At 37.4% G+C, this 25,665-nt stretch overlaps 1 protein-coding gene across 4 annotated transcripts in view; it reads right to left on the reverse strand.

Annotated features, from left to right (window-relative positions):
* Positions 1–2,635: 2,635 nt before the first annotated feature.
* LOC114156682 (MAM domain-containing glycosylphosphatidylinositol anchor protein 2-like) overlaps positions 2,636–25,665 on the reverse strand; it is a 217,929-nt gene continuing 194,899 nt past the window's right edge. Inside the window, exons 22-26 of one of the 4 annotated variants that reach the window (XM_028037250.1) lie at positions 20,330–20,429; positions 19,357–19,441; positions 8,782–8,847; positions 7,227–7,425; positions 2,636–3,839 (exon numbers count right to left, since the gene is read on the reverse strand). In XM_028037250.1, the coding sequence (XP_027893051.1) occupies positions 3,648–3,839; positions 7,227–7,425; positions 8,782–8,847; positions 19,357–19,441; positions 20,330–20,429 (642 nt within the window). In that variant the 3' untranslated portion in view covers positions 2,636–3,647. The remainder of the gene's footprint in view (positions 3,840–7,226; positions 7,426–8,781; positions 8,848–19,356; positions 19,442–20,329; positions 20,430–25,665) is intronic. The other 3 variants (XM_028037249.1, XM_028037252.1, XM_028037251.1) reach the window with 3 other exon arrangements.

Raw genomic sequence — 25,665 nt, forward strand, 5'->3', positions numbered from 1 at the left:
CCCCTAACCCTACCCTAACCCTACCCTAACCCTAACCCTAACCCTACCCTAACCCTAACCCTTACCCTAACCCTAACCCAACCCTACCCTAACCCTAACCCTAACCCTAACCCTAACCCTAACCCTACCCTAACCCTAACCTACCCTACCCTAACCCTACCCTACCCTAACCCTAACCCTAACCCTAACCCTACCCTAACCCTAACCCAACCCTAACCCTAACCCTAACCCTAACCCACCCTAACCCTACCTAACCCTAACCCTAACCCTAACCCTAACCCTAACCCTAACCCTAACCCTAACCCTAACCCTAACCCTAACCCTAACCCTACCCTAACCCTAACCCTAACCCTACCCTAACCCTAACCCTACCCTAACCCTAACCCTAACCCTAACCCTAACCCTAACCCTAACCCTAACCCTAACCCTAACCCTACCCTACCCTAACCCTAACCCTACCCTAACCCTAACCCTACCCTAACCCTAACCCTAACCCTAACCCTAACCCTTACCCTACCCTAACCCTAACCCTAACCCTACCCTAACCCTACCCTACCCTACCCTACCCTACCCCTTACCCTAACCCTACCCTTACCCTAACCCTACCCTAACCCTAACCCTAACCCCTTACCCTAACCCTAACCCTAACCCTAACCCCTAACCCTTACCCTAACCCTAACCCTAACCCTAACCCTAACTTAAAAAGAAATGACTTTGTTTTTGATGGCCAATTTTTCCTCCAAATTAAGGGCACAGCCATGGGCAAAAGATTTGCACCGGCATATGCAAATATTTTCATGGCTGAGTGGGAGGCTGGTGCTCTCAGTACATGCAGGAAGGCACCTCTGCATTACTACAGGTACCTAGATGACATCTGGGGGGTCTGGACTCATTCTGAAGCAGAATTTCAGGAATTCCTCCAGCACCTGAATACACATAACCCATCTATTACTGTAAAGTCCACTACCAGCGTTAAAGCGGTCGATTTTCTGGACACCACCACATACAAGGGACAAGATTTTGACACAACACATACATTGGACATTAAAGTTTTCTTTAAACCTACAGACACACATGCGCTGCTATTCAAGACTAGTTACCATCCAAGGCACACTTATGCGGGCCTAGTCAAATCACAACTCCTCAGATTTCACAGGATTTGTACACAGAAAACAGACTTTGAGGAGGCAACTAGAACGCTGTTTTCTGCTCTTCGTAAGAGAGGATATTCCAGGTCTTTCCTGAGAGCAGGCAGGAAAAACTTCCTTGAGTCCAGACCCCCCGATTCATCTCCGATGATCCCTCTGATCACAACATTCTCCTCCTCAGCAGGACAATTTGTTTACAATGTTAAACAGAATTTCACTAAATTCCAATCTGACACTTCTTTGCTTCCAAATTATAAAATAATTGCGGCCTACAAAAGGAATAAAAACCTGAGGGATTTCCTCGTCCGTGCTGAGGTCAAACCTTTGAAGACACCAAAGGTCAAAGGTCAGAGTGGATTCTTCAAGCAGCTGCACTGGGTACAGAACAGATTTAAAAACACAATTTTCAAATCAGACCAATCAGGAAACCCCAAATCAAAAAATTGTGTTTATTTAATCACCTGTAAAATTTGTAAGATCAGTTATGTGGGGGAAACGAGTAACACTATCCTTACTCGTTTCACCCAGCACAGACATAACATTCAAAAACACAAAAAAACACACGTACCTCTAGTGCAGCATTTTATACGCCATGGCTGGGATGCAGTTTCAGCCCTAGTGCTGGAATGTAACCCAGCCTGGTCTTCAGCCCAGAGGAGAAGGGCTGAAAGAATCTGGATCCAAAGGCTGGATACACAGATCCCAAAAGGCCTGAATGAGAGGTAGGCTCCACCTGGTGGACGCCCGACAGGATGGCCCGTGCACATACGGGGGAGGGGAAGAGGGTGAGGGGGAGAAGGAAGGAGGTTCAATTTTTTGGACCTCTGACCTTTGACCCTGAACCCTTACCCCAACCCCTAACCCTACCCCAACCCTTACCCTACCCTAACCTTAACCCTACCCTCCGGAGCCCGAGTCCCAGGACAGTGAGGTGCTGCGGACACGGCCGCCTGCTTCATGTAGGGTCTCTGGAAGTCCGAAAATTCAACTTTATCCCAGGAACACGGGAGTGATACAGGCGTGATCAGGGCATTATTCTGGGCTTATTGATCCTGGTCTTGAACCTCCTGGTCCCCGGGAAAGTGTATTTTTGACCGCTTTGACCAATTAGGGTTTTCGATTTTTAATTCCTTCTGCGGGCGTCCCAGAAGCCAAACGACCACACCAGAGGCTTCTCCAGACTCTGGCCTTTCCGGCAATATATGGCTTTACCGGGGGAAATGCATTTTTATAAACATTTATGGAAGTGGAAAATCAACGGATTTGCGGATTCTGCAACTAACCCTACGAAACACCATGAGAATTAGATTTGCACAACATAAACATAATATTCTCAAAAAGAAAAAAACACAAACACATTTAGTGAATCACTTTTTATTACATGGATGGCAAGCTGTTTCTGCCACGGTGATTCAAGCCAATCCGACGTGGAAAATGAGTGAACGACGGAGAGCCGAGAGGATTTGGATTTCAAAATTGGACACCAAACATCCTAAAGGCCTCAATGAAAAATTCAATTAGCTCCTAAAAGTTTAGAAATGTCTACCTCCTACATGCTATTTGATATGCTTTATAATATGATTATTATATACTTTTTTATGGTCTCACCTTACCAAGTTTATCCTAACCCTAACCTTTGTGATCTTTAATGCCTATACTTAACCAATTTATCCTGAACCTAACCTCTGTGATCTTTAATGCCTAACCCTAATTGATTTCTCCTAATTCTGACATTTGTGACCCTTAATACCTAACCCTAACCAATTTTCCTAACCCTATCCTGTGTGACTTATAAGGGGCAAATTTAATTATATTTTATAGTGGGAATGGGTTCCAGGAGGTTCAGAGACGATGATGGCCTGTGCATAACAAATTCTGTCGCCTTTGGCGACAGAATTTAATTTTGTTTCCCCTACCCTGCCATTCTCTGTCCCTCACTGAGAGGTGAGTTAAGGCTTACCAGATGGACAAGAAACACAGCTAGGCCCCCAAATAGTTCACCAAACTTGCTCATTCTTAATATGATTGTGTGAAATAAAGGAGTTTGTCACCAGAAAATTTTAGGTAATCAGTACGCTCGAGTATGAAGACCCAATTGTCCGCGGACAGTATGCGCAGACTCCGCATGGTTCATGGAATGCACACAGTACGTCCGAGTATGTTGGGGTCTTTAGGAGAACAGTGAATTGTCAAGTGTCAATTATTCTGTCAGCATTAACCTTTTTGAAGAGCTCCATCACCCTGCCACCTTGAAACCTCTCAAAAGGTCAGAAAGCTTAATTACGTCCTTTTTTAATATAGTCTGAACTTTAGTAAATATATACATCTGCTTTGAGTAAAGCAGGCAATTCCAATCATGAGTCATTTAATATGTACTTGGGTAACTTTACTTTTTGTTACAGTTAACAAAGTTGGTTACATGTTTAATTGAGGTCATCTGAAAAAACAGCAACTGAAATGAAATTTAATAAAAGAACTGATCTGAATTGCACCAAACTTTCAGACAGATGTTATACATTCAGTGGTGCTTGTCAGACAGAACCCACAGGCACATCTTAGGGCCACAGGATAGGTGTATATTGGGTCAATGTTGGACTTGCAGTTGGGTAGTTTCACGCTGACCATACGTGTCATGTTGTAGGTACAAACTCGCTGATAAGACTCTATGAAAGGGGATTCCAGCACTGGCTTCTGAAAGTAGAAGACAGAAAATAATGTTAATGAATATCAGTCAATCAAATCAGTCAAATTTTATTTGTATAGCACATTTCACCAACAAGGCATTTCAAAGTGCTTTATATCATAAAAACACAAAGTTATGCAACACACAATGAACAATTGAAACATTACATTTAGTCAAGAGCCATTGTTAAATTCTTAATCCATTTCAAAAGCAACTCTAAACAGGTGGGTTTTTAGTCTAGATTTAAAGACACACAGTGTTTCAGCAGTTTTGCAATATTCTGGAAGTTTGTTCCAGATTTTTGGTGCATAGAAGCTGAATGCTGCTTCTTGTTTGGTTCTGGTCCTGGGGATGCAGAATAGTTTTATTATTAATAATGATAATATCAGCAGGAGCAGTAGCACTCATTAATATATAATAACTAAAACTGCAATAAGTTAGAATTTTATACAATTAAAGATTTGTGCAGTGGTTGCATCGACTAGTATATTCTTTACTCTGCAATGACTTTTTATACTGGGCCTGTGGACTAATTGCAATCATGTGACAAAACAGATTTTTTCCAAGAAAATAAAAGGAAGTGAACTGGGTGAGTTCATCAGATAGCTCAAGTTGTACAAAAATGTAAATAATTTACGAAAGAGAAGCTGAAAATTTCAGCAAAGGCTACCGGAATAGGGGTGTTGCATAGTGCAGTGGTTAGTGCGGCGCCCTGCATATAGAGACTGTAGACCGGGGCAGGGGCGCTGTACAGGGGGCAAAAGTTCTGACAATTCTAAGGGCCCCTGACCAACAAGGGGTCCTCCACAATTTTTTTTTCTTCTTGTTCATAGAAATTTTAAGAAATGGGGTCCTGTCAATTATAAAATTAATTATATTGTGTTTTGTAAAATTATTTTTAGCAGTAAAAATCAAATGTTGCCCATTCCAGACCAAAAAGCTCACATTTGCCCTGAACCCCCCTGGATGTGCATGAAATGGTTCGTTCCTGCTTGGAGCGCTTGAGGTGACGGTGTTCAGCAACAGTCAGCAGAAGACAAGAATGACTGTGGCTGTTACTATGCTGCTAAGAAAAATAATAAAGTTAGGTTTTCAAAAACATAGAGAGACAGAGAAAAGGGTAAACGTGTCAATTTGTAACCCAGTTTTTCCCTAAGAGGTGAGTACACTATGTCTTTATTATGTTGCCACAGGCTTAGACTACTAGAAAAGAAACTTACCACTTTTTCTCACTTTCTTCTATTCCTCTCTAATTTGCATTATTTGCCATTATTTTAACTGTCAACTCTTTGTTTTCTTGCACTTATTGTTTTTTCCATAGAAGCTACATCTGGTATGGGATTCTGTTTGACTGTGATTCCTTCCTAGAGGAGGGCATCAGCTGACATAATGCTGCCATCAACCTATTGTTCTCCCCCTCCTGCTATTAACTTTTTACTTTTATGAACATCAAAAATAATCCTACATGGGTTGAGCACAACCCAGGAAAGGAGGCTTTAGTCCTCAACTCAGCCGTCGCAGGTTCGAGTCCTGGCCTGGTGACATTTGCCACATGTCTTCCCCCTCTCTCATTACCCACTTTCCTGTCTGACCACTCCCAAATAAAGGTCACTAGAGCCAATATAACATTTAACCTCTTGCACCCACAAGGGGGGGTAAATTAATTTCCGCCTGACAAAAACATACAAAAATAAATCAAGAATAGCCTCACAGTTATCAGATGAAACTTTATAATGCCCAAGCAACTTAAATCAATTTTTTTCACTCATTTATAGATTAACATATTTGCATGCTTGTCATGTCATATTGAATTAATTACATCACTCTTAGGTACTGTATATACTGTATATATACAGTACAGACCAAAAGTTTGGACACACCTTCTAATTCAATGGGTTTTCTTTATTTTCATGACTATCTATAAGGCAAGAAATCCCACTTATTAACCTGACAGGGCACACCTATGAAGTGAAAACCATTTCAGGTGACGACCTCTTGAAGCTCATCAAGAAAATGCAGAGTGTGTGCAAAGCAGTAATCACAGCAAAAGGTTGCTACTTTGAAGAAACTAGAATATATGGGGTATTTTCAGTTGTTTTACACTTTTTTGTTTAGTGCATATTTCCACATGTGTTATTCATAGTTTTGATGCCGTCAGTGTGAATCTACAATGTCAATACTCTTGAAAATAAAGGAAACTCATTGAATTAAAAGGTGTGTCCAAAATTTTGGTCCGTACTGTATATATATACACACACATATAGACAAAATTATCCATCCTAATTATCGGAATCAGGTGTTCCAATCACTTCCATGGCCACAGGTGCATAAAATGAAGCACACAGACATGCAGACTGTTTTTACAAATATTTGTGAAAGAATGGGTCGCTCTCAAGAGCTCAGTGAATTCCAGTGTGGAACTGTGATAGGATGCCACCTGTGCAACAAATCCAGTCGTGAAATTTCCTCGATCCTAAATATTCCACAGTCAACTGTCAGCTGTATTATAAGAAAATGGAAATGTTTGGGAATGACAGCAGCTCAGCCACCAAGTGGTAGGCCACATAAACTGACAGAGTGGGGTCAGCAGATGCTGAAGCGCATAGTGCAAAGAGGTTGCCAACTTTCTGCAGAGTCAATTACTACAAACCTACAAAATTTATGTGCCTTTCAGACTAGATCAAGACCAGCTTCATGGAATGGGTTTTCATGGTGGAGCAGCTGCATCCTAGCCATACATCACCAAGTGCAATGCAAAGCGTCGGACGCAGTGGTGTAAAGCTGCCGCCACTGGAGCAGTGGATGCACATTCTCTGGAGTGATGAATCGTGTTTCTCCATCTGGTAATCTGATGGACGACTCTGGGTTTGTCAGTTGCCAGGAGAACGGTACTTATCTGACTGCATTTTGCCAAGTGTAAAGTTTGGTGAAGGAAGGATTATTGTGGGGGGTTGTTTTTCAGGAGCATACATGTCATTTCCAAACATGTATATATATATATGTGTGTGTGTGTGTATATATATATATATATGAGTGTGTGTATATATATATATATATATATATATATATATATGAGTGTGTATTTTGTATTGGTATTATTTAAGTCCTTGGATGTAGTAGTTAATTTGTCAACCAATAATCCCCAATTTCCCCTTGTGAATCAATAAAGTATATTCTATTCTATTCTTTTCTATTCTATACTGCCTGACACACATCTAAACCTCTGTCATATATTTGTTTCTGATTCTGTATTCATTGCTCAGCTGTACAGTTAAAACAAACAGGAGGCTGTATATCTTTCTCACTTAAGTTTGTTTTCATCACATCCTAAAAAAGTCCCACATTCTCTGTGTGGTTTCACTCTAAAAAATATATCTTGTTTTTGTGCTTCTCACCTCCCATGTCTCACAACGCCCCCAGCAGGCATCAGTAGTGATGAGCAAACCACCACAACCAGGCTTTTTAGCAAGGAAGGTGAACTCCCGAACTGCACATCCAATGAACTGCTGCAGATTGACAGCTGATACATCGTGAAGGAAGAGAGGTGGTTGACAGGTCCAAAGGATAATCCATTTTAGCATCAATGTAGACTTCCTGTAGAGAGAAAATTTTATATTGGCAACACTCATTCCCATTGAACGTTTTCAAAAGCTGTCAGTTGTAAAAGATTTAAATTTGAGAAGTTTAGAGTATTACCAGTTCTTCAGCAGTATTCCACTGAAAAGAAATGACTTTCTATTTAGCACGCCATAAAAGGACATCAAAAATAGACTATGCCCTCTCTGTCTCAATTGGTTCAGTGGTTTCAGTTAGTTAGAATTCTCAAACAGCCTACCAGACCACAAGCCTATTATTAATCAAATCAAATTTCTTCAGGCACATACTAAAATTAACAGATGGAAGTTCAATATTAAACTATTACATAATAATATTGGACATTTAATACATAAATTAGAGTACTTTATTAAAGTTGGAAGTGTCCCTAATCCTGTTTGCTTGGGCTGTTGTTAAGGTGTCTTGAGAAATAATTCCATTTGTTTTAGCTCCCATTACAAAAAAAAAGTAAAAGTCAAAAAGCTAAAGAAAAAAATCAACCTGGCATCAATCCTCATCTGTTCTTTCTGGTTCTATTATATTTAATATATATTTTTACATCTGCACACCCTGAAGCTCCACCTGGCTCTCCTATCTATTCCCTGACCTGCTATTTTCATAATAAAATTGTTTGTTTATTTAAAAAGTAATAACAGGTTAATACATATTTCAATACACTAACTGAAGACCTCACCTGAGCTTCCCCAGTTTCTTCACCTTTCTTCAACAGCATCACTATTCTAGTACTGCTATTCTCCTGATGAGACATTACACATAATATCTAATATGTTAAGTAGTTGAGTATGATCAGATATTGTGTAGCCATTGCACACATTGACATTACACTTTGAACAAAAAACTGTTCTCTCAGTCTCATTGTGATGAAACAAAACATTGTGTCTAGAGTAGCTAGACAAAGTTAGCAGTGAAATATTGAACCAATCCAGAATTAAAATGACTTAACCAAAAATATGGTTCCTATATATTAAAGTAAACTGACAAGATGTTATAAACGAGCAATATTCATTGTAACATCCCCGACAGTTTCACCTCATTCAAAAAGGTTAGGGATCTGACTCCCGCTGCTGTCTCCTGCCTCTCAAATTCTCTATAAAATTGTGCTTTTTCTGTCTTTCCCTGTGTTACTCATGAACATTGATCATCTGGCTCGTTTTAATAAATACTGAGATGCTTTGATTTGACAACTTATAGTTCAAGAGTGAGCTTGTAGAGGGTGAAACCTGAAGCAGGACCTTGCTGCTTCTTCAGGTTCTGTTCTGTTCAGGTTTTGCTGAGACAGTGGTTATTTCTAAAGGTAATTCTAGAGCAAAATAGTCTTTATTAGCATTTACTCACCAATGCGACTTTATCCTCCTAAGCGTCATATCATCTGTAACTGGCAGCTTCTCCTTGGGATTGAAACTAACAGCACAATAAAACAAAAGGGAAAGTTATTTTATCTAATCAACAACAGCCTTCTTCTTCACTCTCAGAAGTTTAGTTACTTTCTTCACTATAGAATTGTCTCGAATGAACCACAATATGTGTTCATTGTGTGTTCCGCAGACATGAGCTCTCTGCTAATGAATCTGACAGAGCAAACCAGGGCTTTTTATCATCCCTTCTTTTGACATTCGAAAGATGAAGTCTTCGCTTTACTCTCCCTCCCCTGCTGACTCCCTGAACCCCCCAAAGGCCTTTCTACATGCCACTGCCCATGTGCTTTAGTCACCAGCTCCTTCCACTCCATTACCTTAATTAAGGAAAGAGACTGCTCTTTTGTTAATATCCTTCCATCTGGAAGACAGGCTACAACATACTGTCAAAGTTCCAATCTATGCCTAGTCTTACTCCTTAAAGCTCAATTAGTTGGCTCCACAAACAGACCCCACTCTTGTTCTCACATGCCAGAGGCAGTAATTTCACCCACACTTTTCTATTTTTTCCTTTTTATGACAGCCAAAATCCACACAGAAACAGTAGGCTGTTTAGAAAATGAGGGATGATGCATGTAATAATAATAATAATAATAATAATAATAATAATAATAACAATAATAATCTTTATTGTCATTATAGAAAAGCAATAAAGTTACATGGATTATAACAAAAATGGGTGATAAATAGTCTAGAGGGTATTTAATGCCCTTTTGGCTACCGGGTATGAACTATTCTTCAGTCTGTTTGTTCTTTGCTTTAATGCTCCTGTATCTGCAGCCAGATTGCAGCAGTTGGAACAAATTGTGACCAGGGTGTGAGGAGTCTTTTAAAATGTTCTTGGCTTTCCTGAAGCAGCAGGAACTGTGAAGTTCTTGAAGAGAAGGCAGAGAGCAGCCAATGGTCTTCTGGGCAGATTTTACGATTCTCTGGAGAGTCTTCCTCTGTGCTGCTGTGCAGCTGGAGAACCACACACAGAGACAATAGCAGATGATGCTTTCAATAGAACATCGTTAGAAGGACACCAGTAGTTTTTGAGAAATACTGATCCTCCTCAGGACTCTCAGGAAATAGTCTCCGCTGGGCCTTCTTTGCAAGTTCTGCTGTGTTTACATCCCAGGCCAGGTTATCCATGAGGTGAACTTCCAGGAAACAGAAGTTTGACAACCTCTCCACCGGCTCTCTGCAGATTTTTAGTGGTTGAATGTCTCTTTTATTTCTCCTAAAATCCACTATGATCTCCTTGGTCTTGGCTGTGTTTCGGATCAGGTTGTTGTCTGTACACCATGCTGTCAGTCGCTTCACTCGTTCCTATAGACACACTCAGGGGCGCAACTACATACTTTCTGAGGTGTATGCGAACATATCACCGGTGCTCCCCTGACTCCCCAGGTTTAATATGTCCATATAGCTCTCCCTTATTCATGCACTTAAAAAATACAGCAATTAAATTAAAACCATGATGGTATTTAGGTTTGTATTGCCTCCCTAATGTTATTATTCTGTCTGATGTGTGAATAAATTACAGACTATTAAAAAAGAATAAAAAAAGGCTAATATTTTATCATTTAATATATACAGTAAGTGAGCCAAAGAGCCACTTCCGCCAACAAATAGAACCGCCTATGGGCTGCAGGACTGAGGCATTTTGTTAGCATGTTTTCTATCATTCTTATAGTTCGATAGGAACTATCGAACTATAAGAATGGATAAACTGGCAACACTCGTTCCATGCAGTCCATCTCTGGGCAACTATTTTATTAATGTGGGTTGCCAGTTTACTGGCAACCCACATTAATAAAATAGTGAAATAATATTAACCACAAAACACTGTATTTCTAAAAGATATCAACATTTTTCCTACATAGAAAGCCCTAACAAACTAATGTAGAAAAAATAAACGGTTTCTCTTCACAATATTTATTTATTTACCATTTATCTACTTGTATGATTTGTTCTTTAAATTGCCATTTATATTTTTCGGTCTCAGGAAATGATTGAGGGATGAAGAGACTGATGTCTGGTTCTTTACGTTCTGGCAGGTTTGCAATGTTCCTCTCCTGATCCATTCTCTCTGATATACAGCCAGAATGGGTCTGTCGGTGTGTCAGCATAACTGGAATTGCCGACACATTTTCTTTTTAAATCATTCCTATTTAACTTCACTGAAATTGTTCAGCCTGGAATGTGTGTCTTCCTCCTCACGTCTGTATTTTTGCCAGAGGTTTTACTTCTAAGGAGGGTGGAGAATCGGGTGGACATTTAAAAAAGACGCGGGTTGATAGCAGCTCACCGCGGCTGCGTAGAGTCCATCTCTAGGCAACCATGATAACAGCGTCCGGGGGTCCTATTTAGTTCCCGTCACGACAATTTAATTGACCTTAATATTTCCTGTGTTTTGTTTTGGTCATTATTGTTGAGATCTGTGTGACAGCCTGTCACTGACAGGTGTGTCTGTCAGACATGTATAATTCCAAAACTACAACACCCAGACTCTTCAAACTTGGACTGGATTATTCTGCTCTAATGGCAGAATATTTTAATCCATGTTTGTGATTTGTGAAACTTCATTAATGTTCAGATTACTATTCACAACTCGCTCCATGCATTTTATTTTCAAATTCAATTCTCATTCAAAACCACTTTATTAATTCCAAAAGGAAATTAAATGTTGGTGTAACTCATTCATTTTTCAAAGAGTTATTTTAGATGGTGATGGCTGTTGGAAGCAAAGATCTTCTGCACCGGTCTGTACTTGAGTTTGAATTTGAAAAAAAAAAAAACTGCATGGAACAAGTGTGAATAGTAATCTGAGCTTTAATGAAGTTTCACAAATCAGATAAAGGTTTCACAAATCACATACTTCATTTTATATATTCTGCTATTAAAGCTGAATAATCCAGTCCAGGTTTGAAGAGTCTAGGTGTTGTCGTTTTGGAACGCAAGAAGAAACTCAAGTAGTGTGATCCAGAAGCAAAAAGTGGTGAAATCAACTTTTAGTTAAGTTTTACAAATCAGATAAAAATTTCACAAATCACAAACATGGTTTTAAATATTCTATTATTAGAGCAGAATAATCTAGCCGAGGTTGGAAATGTCTAGGTGTTAGGGTTTTGGAATTAGATCAGTTTTAATATGATCCAGATGCATGCAAAAAAGTAAAAATCGTCCTTTATTGAAGTTTCACAAATCAGAAAAAGGTTTCACAAATTCCAAAGATGTACTCTCATATAAGTTGAGAATAATCCAGTGTAGGTTTGAAGAGTCTATGTGTTGTAATTTTGGAATTAGACTTAGACTTAGACTGACTTTATTGTTATTTTGCATGCACAGGGTGTATACAGAACGAAATTTCGTTGCATATGGCTCAGGACAATGTTTTGAGCTTCCAATGTTGTGAGGTTACTCCAGAATAAAATAAAATACAGTATAAAATATGAATATAAATCTAAATATAAAATATAAAGTGCAGGACTGACAGTAAAATAGAAGTTATTTAGCTCTGTACATGTGCAAGGTATAAAGTGGAGACCAGTTTTTGAGTGTAGTCCAGTTAAGAGTTCAGCAGTCTGATGGCAAGTGGGAAAAAGCTGTTTCGGAACCTGGTGGACCTGCACCGGATGCTGCGGAACCTCTTTCCAGAGGGCAGCAGGGAGAACAGTCCATGGTGGGGGTGTGAGGGGTCACTGATGATGTTTCGGCCTTAGAGCAGTTCAAGTGTTACCATGATCAAAAAAGGGCAAAAATTGCCCTTTATTGAAGTTTCACAAATCACAAACATGGTTCTAAATGTTCTATTATTTGAAAATAATCTAGTCCAGATTTGAATAGTGTAGGTGTTGTAGTTTTTTAACTAGAGTAGTTTAAAAATGCAGAAGGGACTGAAAAATGTGTTCAATCTGGAGAGACTAGGAGAAAAAACAGCTATTAAAAGGGTTTATTGATATGCATGAATTAAAGTTCTTTGGCGCTCAGACCCAAAGAACTTTGTGTTGTGAAATGCAATGAGCTTGGATGAGCATTTCCAATGCTGATTAGGGATGTCTTCCCACTGGGCCCGTTCACTGGTGGTGGAGGTCAGAGAAAGATGGAGGCCTGGAGAGCCAAGAGAATGGATGTGGAGGTGGGTTGAGCACAGCCAGAGAGCAGGTGCTGCCATGTATGAAGGTCCTTATAAGCGTGAGCTTGATCGGAGATTGGCGAAGATGGGGCATGGTCCCAGGCTGACAGCAGATGAGACGGTGATTGGATGATGCTGGTGAGTCTTCCAGTTTCAATTTACGCTTGGGCTTCATGTGGAATCGGCCTTAAGCCATTTCCCGAATCGGAAGTCAACTTCAGCTTCGTGTGTTAAAATGTATCTTGTTACTAGCAGCCCCCTTGATAGAGACACAGAGCATGTTTGTTTTGAAAACATGGATATTTCTAATGTTGATTGATTGAAATTGTGAATTTGTTTTATTATGTACAAACACTAGGGTATAGTTTTTGAATTAGAGTTGATGTTTTTAGTGGTGAATGTAATTTTGAGTTCAAATGTTACAGTTGTAAGAGCATGTTTTGGTAGCTTACACTGTCTTTTTTTGCGTACCTACAGCTCTTATGGTGAAACTCATGGTTTACTTCCAATAAACCTCACTGCTCATCAGTAAAGCCGCAATCCTTCATGGGGCGGTCTACTACATATAGCATAATCATATGAGATCATATGAGGCTATCTGGCTCCTCTACAGATTCCCATGTCACTTCTTTAAGGAGATACTTGAACCACGTTGCATGGGGAAGTGGGATGATCTCGGGTTTTCTTGACAACGTGTACTTCAGGTCATCAGCAGTCTTTTCTCTGGTACAGTACCCGGGGTTTTTAAGCATGAAGTTGTGTGTTCTCTACTTTAAAAAAAAAAGCAGACCGTGACCCTTCTCTCTTCTACAATTTCAGATCTATTTCTAATCTTCCATTTTTTTCCTAAAATATTAGAGAAGGTCTACAATTAGTTGTTACCATTCAGGTGTCACTAAGCTGTTTCAGTGTGGGTTCAAAGTACAGAGAGTGCACTTCTGAGGGTTTTAAACAGTATATTTCTGTCAACAGCCTCTGGCCTCTTGTTTTAGTGCTTTCAGATTTGTCTTTTACTTTCGACACTGTTGATCACAAAATTGTAATTTCTCATCATGAGCACCGTGTGGACATGACAGGTGTTGTCCTCAATTGGTTTCGGTCCTACCAAACACAGCCTCCTTCCACAGCTCCTCTTCCATATGGGATCCCCCAAGGGTAAAGTCTTGGCCTTCTTTTTTTCTCTTTATCTACTCCCCCTTTTCTCTGTTTTTTGGAAAACATGGTATTTCATTTCACTGTTATGCTGATGACTGCCAGATCTTCACTCAGATTTTCACTTGGCACAAAACAATATCATCCAGCAACTCACACACTGCCTTAATGACATAAAAGCATATCCTTTTCTTAGCTTTCCCAGACTAAGTGAGAAGAAGACAGAAGTTGTGTTGTTTAGACTGAGTTGCTGTCACTTCCCCAGAGTAGATCTTGGCTCACTGTCACCTTATCTCAGGGACTGTGTCACCAACCTAGGGGTAAAGTTTGACTCTGATTTTAAAATTGAGAAACAGATCAACAGTGTCGTTCAAAAAGTTTTTATCATCTTCGCCAAATAGCAAAGGTGAAACCAATCTTGGCAAGACTGGGCTTGGAGAAATTACTTCACACTTTAATCACAGTTCATTGCGATTACTGTAATGCACTGTATGTAGGGATTAGCCAGACCTCTCAAACCTGCCTGCAGCTTGTGCAGAGCTGCTGCTTGTCTGTTAACTCAAGCAGACAAGGGACGCTAAGATCACTCCCATCCCAGCATCCCTTCACTGGCTCCCTGTGCACTACAGAATTATTTTTAAGCTTTTATTTGTTTTTAAATACTTGAACAACTTCACTCCACCACATCTATCTGAGCTGCTTCAGGGATAGGGTTAGGGTTAGGATTAGGGTAAGGTTAGGCTAACCCTACTGCCCATAGGGTCTTGCTGCAGAAAGACCCTAAAACTAGCTTGGAAGTGATAGGGCATTTGCTGTTGTTGCTCCCAAGTTATGGAATAAGTTACCCTTGAGTGTCAGACAAGCCTCCTGTCTTCCTGTTTTTAAGTAATTTTTAAAAAGACATTTTTATTCCTTGGATTTTAACATACTGTGGTCTTGTCTTGTATGGCACCTCAAAATACAGCTGCCATGTAAATGGCTTTTGCACATTTCATATGTTTGTATGTTTTTTACATTTCTGTTTTAATGTACATCACTTTGGCTACCCTAACAGTTTTTGAAATGTGCTATAGAAATAAAGTTGATAGATTGATGGATTGATTGATAAGCTTCTTCAGGTCATACTGCCCAATGGCTAAGCATGCTCTGCCCCCGGTCCATGTAATTCAATGGATTACACCACAAAAACCATGTTTGATAAAAACACTCCCATGTTCTAATATTTTTTTTGAAGTATGATTTATTTAAATAACAAGGTCATCATAATTTTAGTTATGTCACTGTCAAGTAATGAATCATTGGACAAGGCATTAATGGTCAAATAAAAACCTCATAAAACAATCATGCTTTCCATCCCATTAGTGCTAAGCAAAATATCATTATTATTAATGTAGTATATAACAATTTTACTGTGCAGTTAACTTTGTGTCATATTACAACATTTTGTTAATACATATACATTTTAAAAAGAACTGTTAAAGTTACCATTTTATGGCCCCCTCTGGATGCCTGACACCCTCAACATTTGCCATGGGCTGACCCTACAACCAAGTGTTTTACATTTTGATTGGGTAAAATGTAAAATTTCAACAAAGTTTGCACCTCCAGCAAGTAATCATTTCTCAATACCCAAAGGACCAGACCCTCTGTATGAAGCAAATAATAGAACAAGAGTTTGTTTTTCCCAGGCTAGAAAAAAATCGGACTTTGGTTTATTTTATATATTAGCATATGGCTGATGAATGGCTCTTTTCTTTAAGATAAATGCACATCAGCTACCATATAAGGGATCAATTATTTATTTATTATAAAGTGTTTACATAATAATAACAATAATTTACAAGCACAATATGAGAAAAAGACTCATGACATTAAGTAAATAACATTAACACATTCATTGTAAAAATAAGTTAGGATTCATTATATATTCTTTATACTTATTACTTTACAAACCAACAGCAAATGTTAGCTTCTTGCAAGTAATGGACAAATTAGCCTAACAATGAGAAAGTACTTTGAAATCAAATCCAAATATTGTTTTTAATGTATTTTCCAGGAAAACAAAAAGTTAAAACAAGTTGACAAGACAAAATTGACAAGACAAAATTATTATAGGGTTTAACACAACTTAAAACATAAATCCCTTTTTGTTTTAAATGTACTTAAAAGGTTTAAGAATAAAGTGATATTTATTAAACATGCTTAGCTTGTTCGTTTTTTAACATTTTTTTAAGATACCTTTGTCAAGAATGACTGACTTTGAAAATATTTTTGTAACTCTTCACGTAGTGTTGGGTAGAAAACTTTTCAAAGTTAACTGCTGATGTCTGTCCAGCTTGGCATTGTGCAGCAAACTACCAAAATACCAAAATTCCTACTTTTATGAATCAATCAAGTTCTCGACTTAGAAGTACCTTGCTGCTCTGTGAACAGGTTTTTGTTTGGTTTTTTACTTTTCTGTCTGTCTTTTTTTGTATTGTTTCATAAATAATCAAAGTGTGGCATCTTATAAAATCATAGAATTTAAAGGAAGAATATTTTCAATTGACTATATTTTCTTTGTGCTTATGTTGTTAATCAGTATAAAGTACATTAAAGTTGCTCAGCCATTCAAACACTTTGAAACAATAGTAACTGCAAAGAAATGAAAGTGTCATGTAGTTTTGGAATGCTTTTTGAAGCTTTTATTTGTATACACTAGTGGTTGCACCAACTAGTAGACTAGTCGATTCTTTACTCTGCAATGACTTTTTACTGGGCTAGTCGACTAGTCGCAATCAGTGACAAAACTGATTTTTCCAATTAGGTGAATTAGGTGAGTTTGTCAGATAACTCAAATTGTATAAAAATGTAAATAATTTACCAAAGAGAAACTGAAAATTTCAGCAAAGGCTCCCGGAATAGGAGCGTTGCATGGTTAGCGCGGCACCCCGCATATAGAGACTGTCGTCTGGAGTCTGACTCCCCGGTCAAACTCCTCGGTTTGCTGGGCCCATGCCTCTCTCCCCTGCTTCTCTCTCTCTGCACCCTTCCTGACGGATTACTGTCAAATAAACTAGTGCCAAAAAAATTCTTAAAAAAAAAGAAAAGACTACCGGAGTAATGTGCAACAATAAGTCATGATGTCGGGCTTTTTTATCCATCCAACTGATCACCATCTCTCTGCGTATTGAAGCTTCTAACCCGGCAGCTTTACACTCTTATAAAAATACTGTTTAACATCATCTGGAAACAAAGTTCAAGCAACATTCTGAGCATTTGATAGAGGAAATCTCTGTCGCCATTTGCATGTCGGTTCATCCCGCAGAGACAGCTGCTGCTGAGTCAGCAGAGCTTCCTGCTGCGCATCAGGGTGGAGGAGCAGCAGGTGGCAGGTGGCATCTATTATTCAACTGTAACCAAACGGGATCCGTTCATAATAAGTTTGGTTTGTGATGTTCCAAAACCATCACTGTGGTCAGTGTAATAATTTGACTCCTGTATGTGCAGCTATCCAGTGATCATCAGTATCAGTCGGTCTTTGGATCTGTTTCTTGTTCTTTTATTTCTGCATGATAGACTTAGTAAAAGCGGGATTTTTTTTACCAATATTTGTGGTGAATATAGCTGATAAAGCCTCTAAGTTCTTCTGAGGGGTTTTGCGCTTACGTCACTATGACGTCACCGCGACTAGTTGATGTTGACTCAACTTTTATCACATTGTAGTTGACTTTAAAAATATGAAGTCGTTCAACCCCTAGCATACACTAAGTAAAAAACTTGGATGCCATTGATTAAAAATAGGAAATCCTTTGTTTTTTAACAGATTCAAAGTTCCTCAAATAGTTAATATGTTTTGCATTTTCTATATTAAATGCAAAACATTTAATATAGAAAACGTTATTTGAGAAAGTTGGTGTCAGTGTAAAGAGTCCGTTTCCTGGCCATTTTTCTCGCAGCCATCCATATGGCTTATGGTCACTTATGCTAATATCCCAACAGAAAGAAAAAGAAACAAGTTGAGAAATTGTATTTCCATACTAATACAAAATCTTGTGTAAGCTAATTGGTTAAATTTCCTTTCATCATGCAGAATAATGTCTGACACTGGCTCAATATTGATGCCAGTCTTTGGGCAATCTCCTCTCATTTTAAGGCACTTCATGTTATGGCAGAAGGTGAGCTGTTGTTTTCATGTCTAACACAGATGGACCAACATTAAAATATACTCTAAAAATACTTTTTTTTTTCTCCGAACCACTCTAGGTTAAAAGAGTAGAGACTTCTTTTTGCGTGTCCAATACAGTACTGCTGATCTATAGAATTAGAGCACAGAAAGGTGAGGGGAAGCAGATAAGGGATAAGCAAAACATGGTCGGTGAACTTCCAACTACTGCTTTGTTTCTTAACCACCAGTTTGAGTAGGAAATGGTTTCTAGGTTAGTTTAACCTGGAAAGTGATGTCAGACAGGGTACACTGAGACTCCACTCAAGTTATGGGAAATGTTTTTGTTGTGAATTGATTGTAACTAATGTTTTGTTTAATTCTGTATATCCACATAAAAACTCATTGTTCTGTTCAGAATATTTGACCCAATTAATAGTGTGACACTATTAATTGTGTTTTGTAGTCAGATGTCTGTTTTCAAGTGTCCACATTAAAGGCTGACTGAAGCCATGTTCATGATACAGTGCCTTGATACAGTGTATTGAATAACATTTAAACAAATGTTTAAAAAGTTTAAAACTTAAACTTTTTATTCATTTTACATCATGCTCTTCACTTGACAGCTACTATTGTGACATGTTCCGCTGTTTCTGTATCAGCCTTCTTTCTGAATTTAGTTGTAGTGCAGAACACTGTTCAATGTGATGGGCAATGCTATACAGCAGACTGCTGATGCAGACTATATTTCATAGCATAAATCATCATTTCATTACATAAATGCATACTGAGTATGATGTGCATACATACCAATCATTTTAAAGGATTTTTTAGACAGGTAGCTTCAGCTTCCTGTAGCAGTAACTAAACCTATAACAGGTTGAACTGTTGACAAGATAGAAAGCAAATAAGATGTCACTGAAGGACAGATTTATTTTTTCCCTTGACAGAGCAAATACAGTTCTGCTCTGTTTCCAATTGTTGTGAGGTGTTAAACAAATCCCTTGGGCCACAGTCAAAAGTCATGGAAGCTTGCATGAGAGGTAATTAGAAGAGGGAAAAGGTGCTGATGGTGTCACCTTTGCCAGCCAATCAGCACCAGACTTTGACTGATGTAGAGTAGAGACACATAATACGATGGTAGTGCAGCAAATGACTTCAGATCTAGGGGAAAAAGAGACAAAGAGAGAATTACAGGGTAAATATGTCATATATCTAAATACTGACATTTAGAAACATTGACAAGGAATTTCAAAACCAATTACATCAGCTTGTTTCACTGTTTCAGTATCATGTGTGATGTATAGACAACTATTTTAGAAAATAGCTGTCTTTTTTTCTAAAATAGAACATATTTTAGAAAATATCTTGTCATATCTCCAACTTGAAATATGGCAAGAATTTGTTTTCTTACCATGGATGAATACTAACATATTTAACAAAACTACTCTTTTGCTTTTCCAACTGTAATACCAAAACATATAGAGGAATTGTCAGTCAACGTCACATTGTGTGAGCAGCCTGTTTGAAGGGCCAGATCTTATGCGATCTTATGTGATGTCATTCTAAAGCTCATAAGTCTTTAAAAATTAATGTTTTATGTAATTATTTGGAGATTACATTTCCAATATAGGTTATTTTGGTTCAAATCAGTCATATTTATTCAGAACTTTAATATTAGTAGGCTTGGGACATAACGGATCCAAGCAAACAGTTACCAAAATGTGCCCTGTCAAAATAAGAGAGTTCTGGGATCCTATTCCGACAGGATTTGGCTTAACTTAAGCTGTGGATATATTGCATAAACACTAACAATAAAACTGCGGTGCATGGTGATCCACACATCTGTGGGTTAACAGATCTGCATTTGTTGCTGTATTGTTTCATTTATTTAATCTGTTTTGAATATTCCATCAATCTGCATGATTCTCTGAACAGGAAATACTCTAATGGATAAATCTGACAGATTTACTGGTTCTATGGTTAATATTGCAGTTTGACATTTTAAATAGTTAAATCAAAATATAAAATTCACACTGTGAAGATTCTCACTGTTAGATGGAGAGTTTTTGCACTCGCCCTCCTCAATGGTAACATCATCAATAGCGATATTGCCTTCAATACCCGAGCCTCTGACTCCTTCCATCACCACCTACAGTGAGAGAATAGAATAGAAATATCCTTAAATTCAGGTGTCACAGCAGCAAAAAAACCTGCAGTAAGGGCAAATTTACAACACAAGGTAAAATAAAACTGGTATAAAAATAGTATGTTGAGATTAAAGAAATGTGAGGCTATATGGCATAATTTAAAGAAACAAAATAATTAGGGGTTAAAAGTTTAAAATAACCAAGATCATTTATTTCTTTTAATGTTAAAAGACGACTATTAATGGCCATTACTTCATAAAAGAAAATTCTCAAAGAAGCATCATCAAGTTTTGAGACAAGGTAAAATCAAACTTATTTCAAATGGTGCATAACTGAAGCTCCCAACCAGCATGACTTGCTGATGGAGCGTTTAAAATAAACTCACATTGGTTCCCTGCCAAGAAAGACTCCAGATGTTTACTGTCACATCATGTCAATTAATTTTTGGCTCCTACAAAATTTTGTTGTGGTGTTGCTATAAGGAATAGTGGAAATCAGCAGCATCAGACGTAGTTCAGGTTTTGTTCTCTCTTTATTCTGGTCCGTTCTCCTTCTCCTCTTTCTCTACCACATACAGCGTATTTTGTCACATCATATTCAGAGCTCCCCCTTCTGTCCTTTTCATGCAATAGCAGAACATAACATTTTCCCTTTTCCTGAAACAATTACTTACATGTAACATTTGCACTGGATGACTCACAGCAGAAAGCTAAGTTTGTAAAATTACCATTTCAATAACCAACAGCAATCTGAAAATTTTACGAACCCTATTAGCTAAGGCAGCAACAGTACATTAAATGAATGTCAGAATTAGAACAAAATTACGAGTTCCACTGTTAACCATAAGCATTATAGTATGAACATTTAAACCTCTTTATTTTTACTGTATTTTACTTTAGTAGAACAGTAGTATATATTTACACTAATACCAGTCTGAACAGTAGGATTTACATAAAGTTTCACTTTATCTTACAAAACCTGTCAACCATCTTGGTGCATTTCTAGATCTCTGACTTCTTCTAAGTGTAGCAGCAGATTCATTATTGTTTCCTGGCAGTATAAAGGTATCAAATACAGTATCACTATTTTGTTCAGAACCAGCTAAGGTTTGTTTTGGGAAGTGTGCAAGTTTTGAAGCATTCCACTTGGGTCCGTCGCTTAATAAGAAAGTGTTTTGTCCAACTTTCTTCATGACAGTCCGTGGTTCTGTAAATCTTGAAGATCCTTTGGAAACGTGCTCAGGTCTGCGAACACGAACAGTGTCACCCACTTTGACTGTTGGTACTGTAGCTCTCATTTTCTTGTCTGTGTATTCCTTCATTTTATTTTGCTTTTGTTTCACTCTCTTTTGTATTTGGGCATGTGTTTTGCTTTTTAGTTCTGATAGTTATTTTAGTACTGAATAACTATCTACCATGTAAGATCTATCTTGTTTCTTTTCCATTATTGACATATCTGCTGTTGCTTCTGGTAGAATCCAAGGTGGCATAATTGATATTGGTGTTGTTTGAGTCACTTCTAAACTATTCATTTTAGATTCTTTTATTTTCTTTTCAATTGTCCATCCAAAACTCCTCATTTCTTTATTTTCTTTTTTCCAACATGGATTTAAAATTTCCCAAGTTGGATGATGAAAGTTATTGCCTTGTAAATTTAACCAATAATTGATTTCTAATTTTGTTCTTAAATCTAACGGCATTTCTCCCATTTCTACTTCTATTGCTGCTGTTGGTGTGGTTTTAAATGCTCCATAATCTTAATGCCTGATGTTGGATAATATCTAATTTAACCAGGTGTGTTTTAGCTGCTGAACCATAAACCATACAACCAAAGTCTGTTAGATCTTATCATTCCTGTGTAAAACTGTTTTAGTGATTTCCTATCTGCTCCCCAGTCACTGCCAGCCAAGCATCTCTAAATATTTAAGATTTTCTTACAACTTTTTGAATATGTATATTCCATTTTAATTTTTCATCAAACCGTAGCCCTAAAAATTTTATACACTTGCTCCAATTCTTGCTTATATAATTTTAATTTTATTTCCTTGTTAAATTTTTTTCTGATTAAATATCGTTACTTTGGTTTTTTCAACTGAAAACTTAAATCCCCATTGCAACGCCCATTTCTCTATTTCAATAATAACCTTTTGTAATTTCTTTACAATGAAATCTACATTTCCCCCTCTTTTCTGCAAAACGTGAACAACCCATTTCTTTTCCAATACCTTTAAATACATCATTTATCATAATTGAGAACAGTAAAGGACTTATAATACTCCCTTGCGGAGTTCCATTTTCTACTCTATATCACTTCACCAATTCTAACTTGTATTTTCCTATTTGTTAAAAAGTCTTTAATCCATTTAAATATTTTTTGTCTTACTAAGTGCATAATTCAATTTGTCTTTTGTAAATTCAACATTCAACAAATTATTTGTTTCTTCAACACTCTCTAATAAGTCTTTATGTTTAAGCTTTGTATTTTCTCTTCCTTTTCTTCCCTCTTCACTAATACTACTTGAACTATGAATTTTATTAAATGTTCTTGCCAATATTTCAACTTTATCTTCATCTCTTGTTATATTTGTATTATATATTTTTAATATAGGATATTCAAACTCTCTCTTCATGAAATTCATTCTTGTAATAATTTTCAAAGATTTTTCAATTTTTGTTTCTTTCCCTATTGTACTACAAAAATTTCTCCAATATTCTCTTTTTTGCATTCTTGCTTTCTTTTATAATCAATTAAATTCTTATAAATTGGATTACCTTTTAGTACCTTAAATGCTTTATTCCTTAACTTTATTGCTATTATTAACATTATCTATTGTTAAATTTTATCAATGAACCACTCACAAATACCAGCTAAAACATTTGAGACAATTGTTAAATCAATAACTGATTTCATCCCTGTTCTTACATTGATTATTGTTCCCCTCCCATCATTAATACATGATGGGACCAATAGCATTAATACAAGATTTTTCATTTCCATGAATTCTTCTATAACTTGTCTGTTTTATCATTACATTTACCCCACAATGTACTATTTTCATTAAAATTCCCACACCAAATTACTTTCCCTTCCAAATATTCAGGTAACTCTTCCATTATTTCAATTGATAATGTTTTACATGGATTATAAAAATTTATTATTTTAAATGTACTTTCTTGTTCCCATATCTCAATTACTATATATTCAAGTTCTTTCCCTTTCCCTAATACCTGATATTGTGTCTCTTGCTTTATAAATATTCCACGTCCTCCTCCACCCCCCTACTGTCCATCTCTTCTTACACCATCATATCCTTTAATCACAAAATCTAATGTTTTTAACCATGCTTCCTGAACACAAATAATTTTGGGCTGTTCTTCAAGACTATCAATATAACCTTGAAGTTCCTGTCCGTTAGCAATTAAACTTCTTGCATTCCATTGTAATATTAACATGAACTACTTTCACCTGATGGTCCTGGTCTCCCATCTACCTCCAACTTTTTCTTTATGTTCTCTCATGATCCCTCTTTAAACCCCAAATCTTTTCAGCTCCTCTCACTATTATTTTGATCTTCTCAGTTTTATGCTTGGCTTGGTCAGTACAGTTGATAATATATGCTGCGAATAATAGTTTTTCAACTGATGTTGTGATATTTTCTTCTGACTGTACTTTGCTTTGCTGTGGAATTTGACTTGCTGTTTGTTTAATCTCTTGTTTTCTGTTCCTTCACATTTTAACAGCTTCTGCATAGCTTATGTTTTTACTTGTTTTAATTTTGCCCTCTTCCTTACTACACATCCTCCATATGTAACTCTATGTTTCTCTCCACAGTTACAACATTTTTCTTGTGCTTCTTCTTTACATTCTTCTAACTTGTGATCTTCAACACATTTTGGACATCTCTGCATCCCTTTACAAACGGCTGCTATGTGTCCTTTGTGACCTTTGACATTTGAAACAATGAAGTGGTTTAGGGATATAAGTTCTGACCTGAAAACTGAGATAACCTATTTGGATGTTTTGTGGCAACTCTTTTTCTTCAAATTCAATGGCGATTCACACATTTCCTACGTTTTCTCTATTCATTGTTTTTGACAATCTTTTCAAGTTATTCACTTTTGCACCTACAATATTTCTCTTAATTTTATCAAGATCTTCATCTAGATCCCATAAATAATTTTTTTCTTCCATGATTTTTTTCTCCAACACAGTTTTTTTTTGCAAATATTATCCACATTTAAAGACTTATTCTTTTGTTCTTCATTTTTACAAACTACCAATAAGTTTCCATTTCTCAAAATCTTTACTATTTCAACATCTCCAATTTTCTTTTTAATTTCTCTTGATACCACAATGGGGCTGATGTTATCTTGTTCTTCCTCGTTCTTAAGTTTTAATATTATTTTAAATTCCTCCCTCACAACTTTCCTCCTAACTATCCTTTCTTCTTCTGAACTACTTCCTTCCAGTTCCTGTTTACTGCCTTGAATATCACCAATTTCCTTCCTTCATCTATTTTATTTCTTCCACATCCTCTCCCTCTTCCTCTCCCCACTGGCATCCACCCTTCAAAATCCATGTCTTCCTCATTTCCTATCTCCATTTCCATCCAAACCATTCACATACCAGTTTATGCCCAAATCCGCCTTTTCCAAATCCGATATATTTCTATGTGTTTTGATTTTCCCGTGCCGCTCCAAGTCCTCTTTCACCGGCTAAAACCATCCCTGGTGTTTCCTCCCTTTGTTTTCCCCAGTATATCTTCTTAGCTTCCCTGTGCCATCTTCTCCCCATCCCTCAGCCAGATCCTATGCCAACTACTCACACCTGCAATCAGTTATCTCATCGAGCCAGGTCCATTGTTCCATTTGCTACCTCCCAGTATTTAAGCTCCTCTATCTCAGCCACAACTCACCAATCTGTCTCATTACTATGCTTCTTACTACCAATTTTACCCTCCCTGGATTACCTGTTGTTCCCATGTGCCTGTAGTTTGTTTTGTTTTTTTTTTCCTTTTGGATTTCCTTGCACCCTGAATTATTGAATTTTTTTGTAAGTTGAATTTCTTCATTAAAACATCCTCAACATTCTATGTACAGGTACACTCCTGATCAAAATCTTAAGACCAGTCCAAAAATTGTAAGAATTTGCATTTTGCACCATTGAATCTTAAGAAGGTTCTAAGTAGAGCTTCACAATGTTAAAAGGACAAATCAGTGCAAGAGACAAGAACATTTG

Source organism: Xiphophorus couchianus, chromosome 13, assembly GCF_001444195.1.
Source record: "Xiphophorus couchianus chromosome 13, X_couchianus-1.0, whole genome shotgun sequence".
NCBI classification, from domain to species: domain Eukaryota; kingdom Metazoa; phylum Chordata; class Actinopteri; order Cyprinodontiformes; family Poeciliidae; genus Xiphophorus; species Xiphophorus couchianus.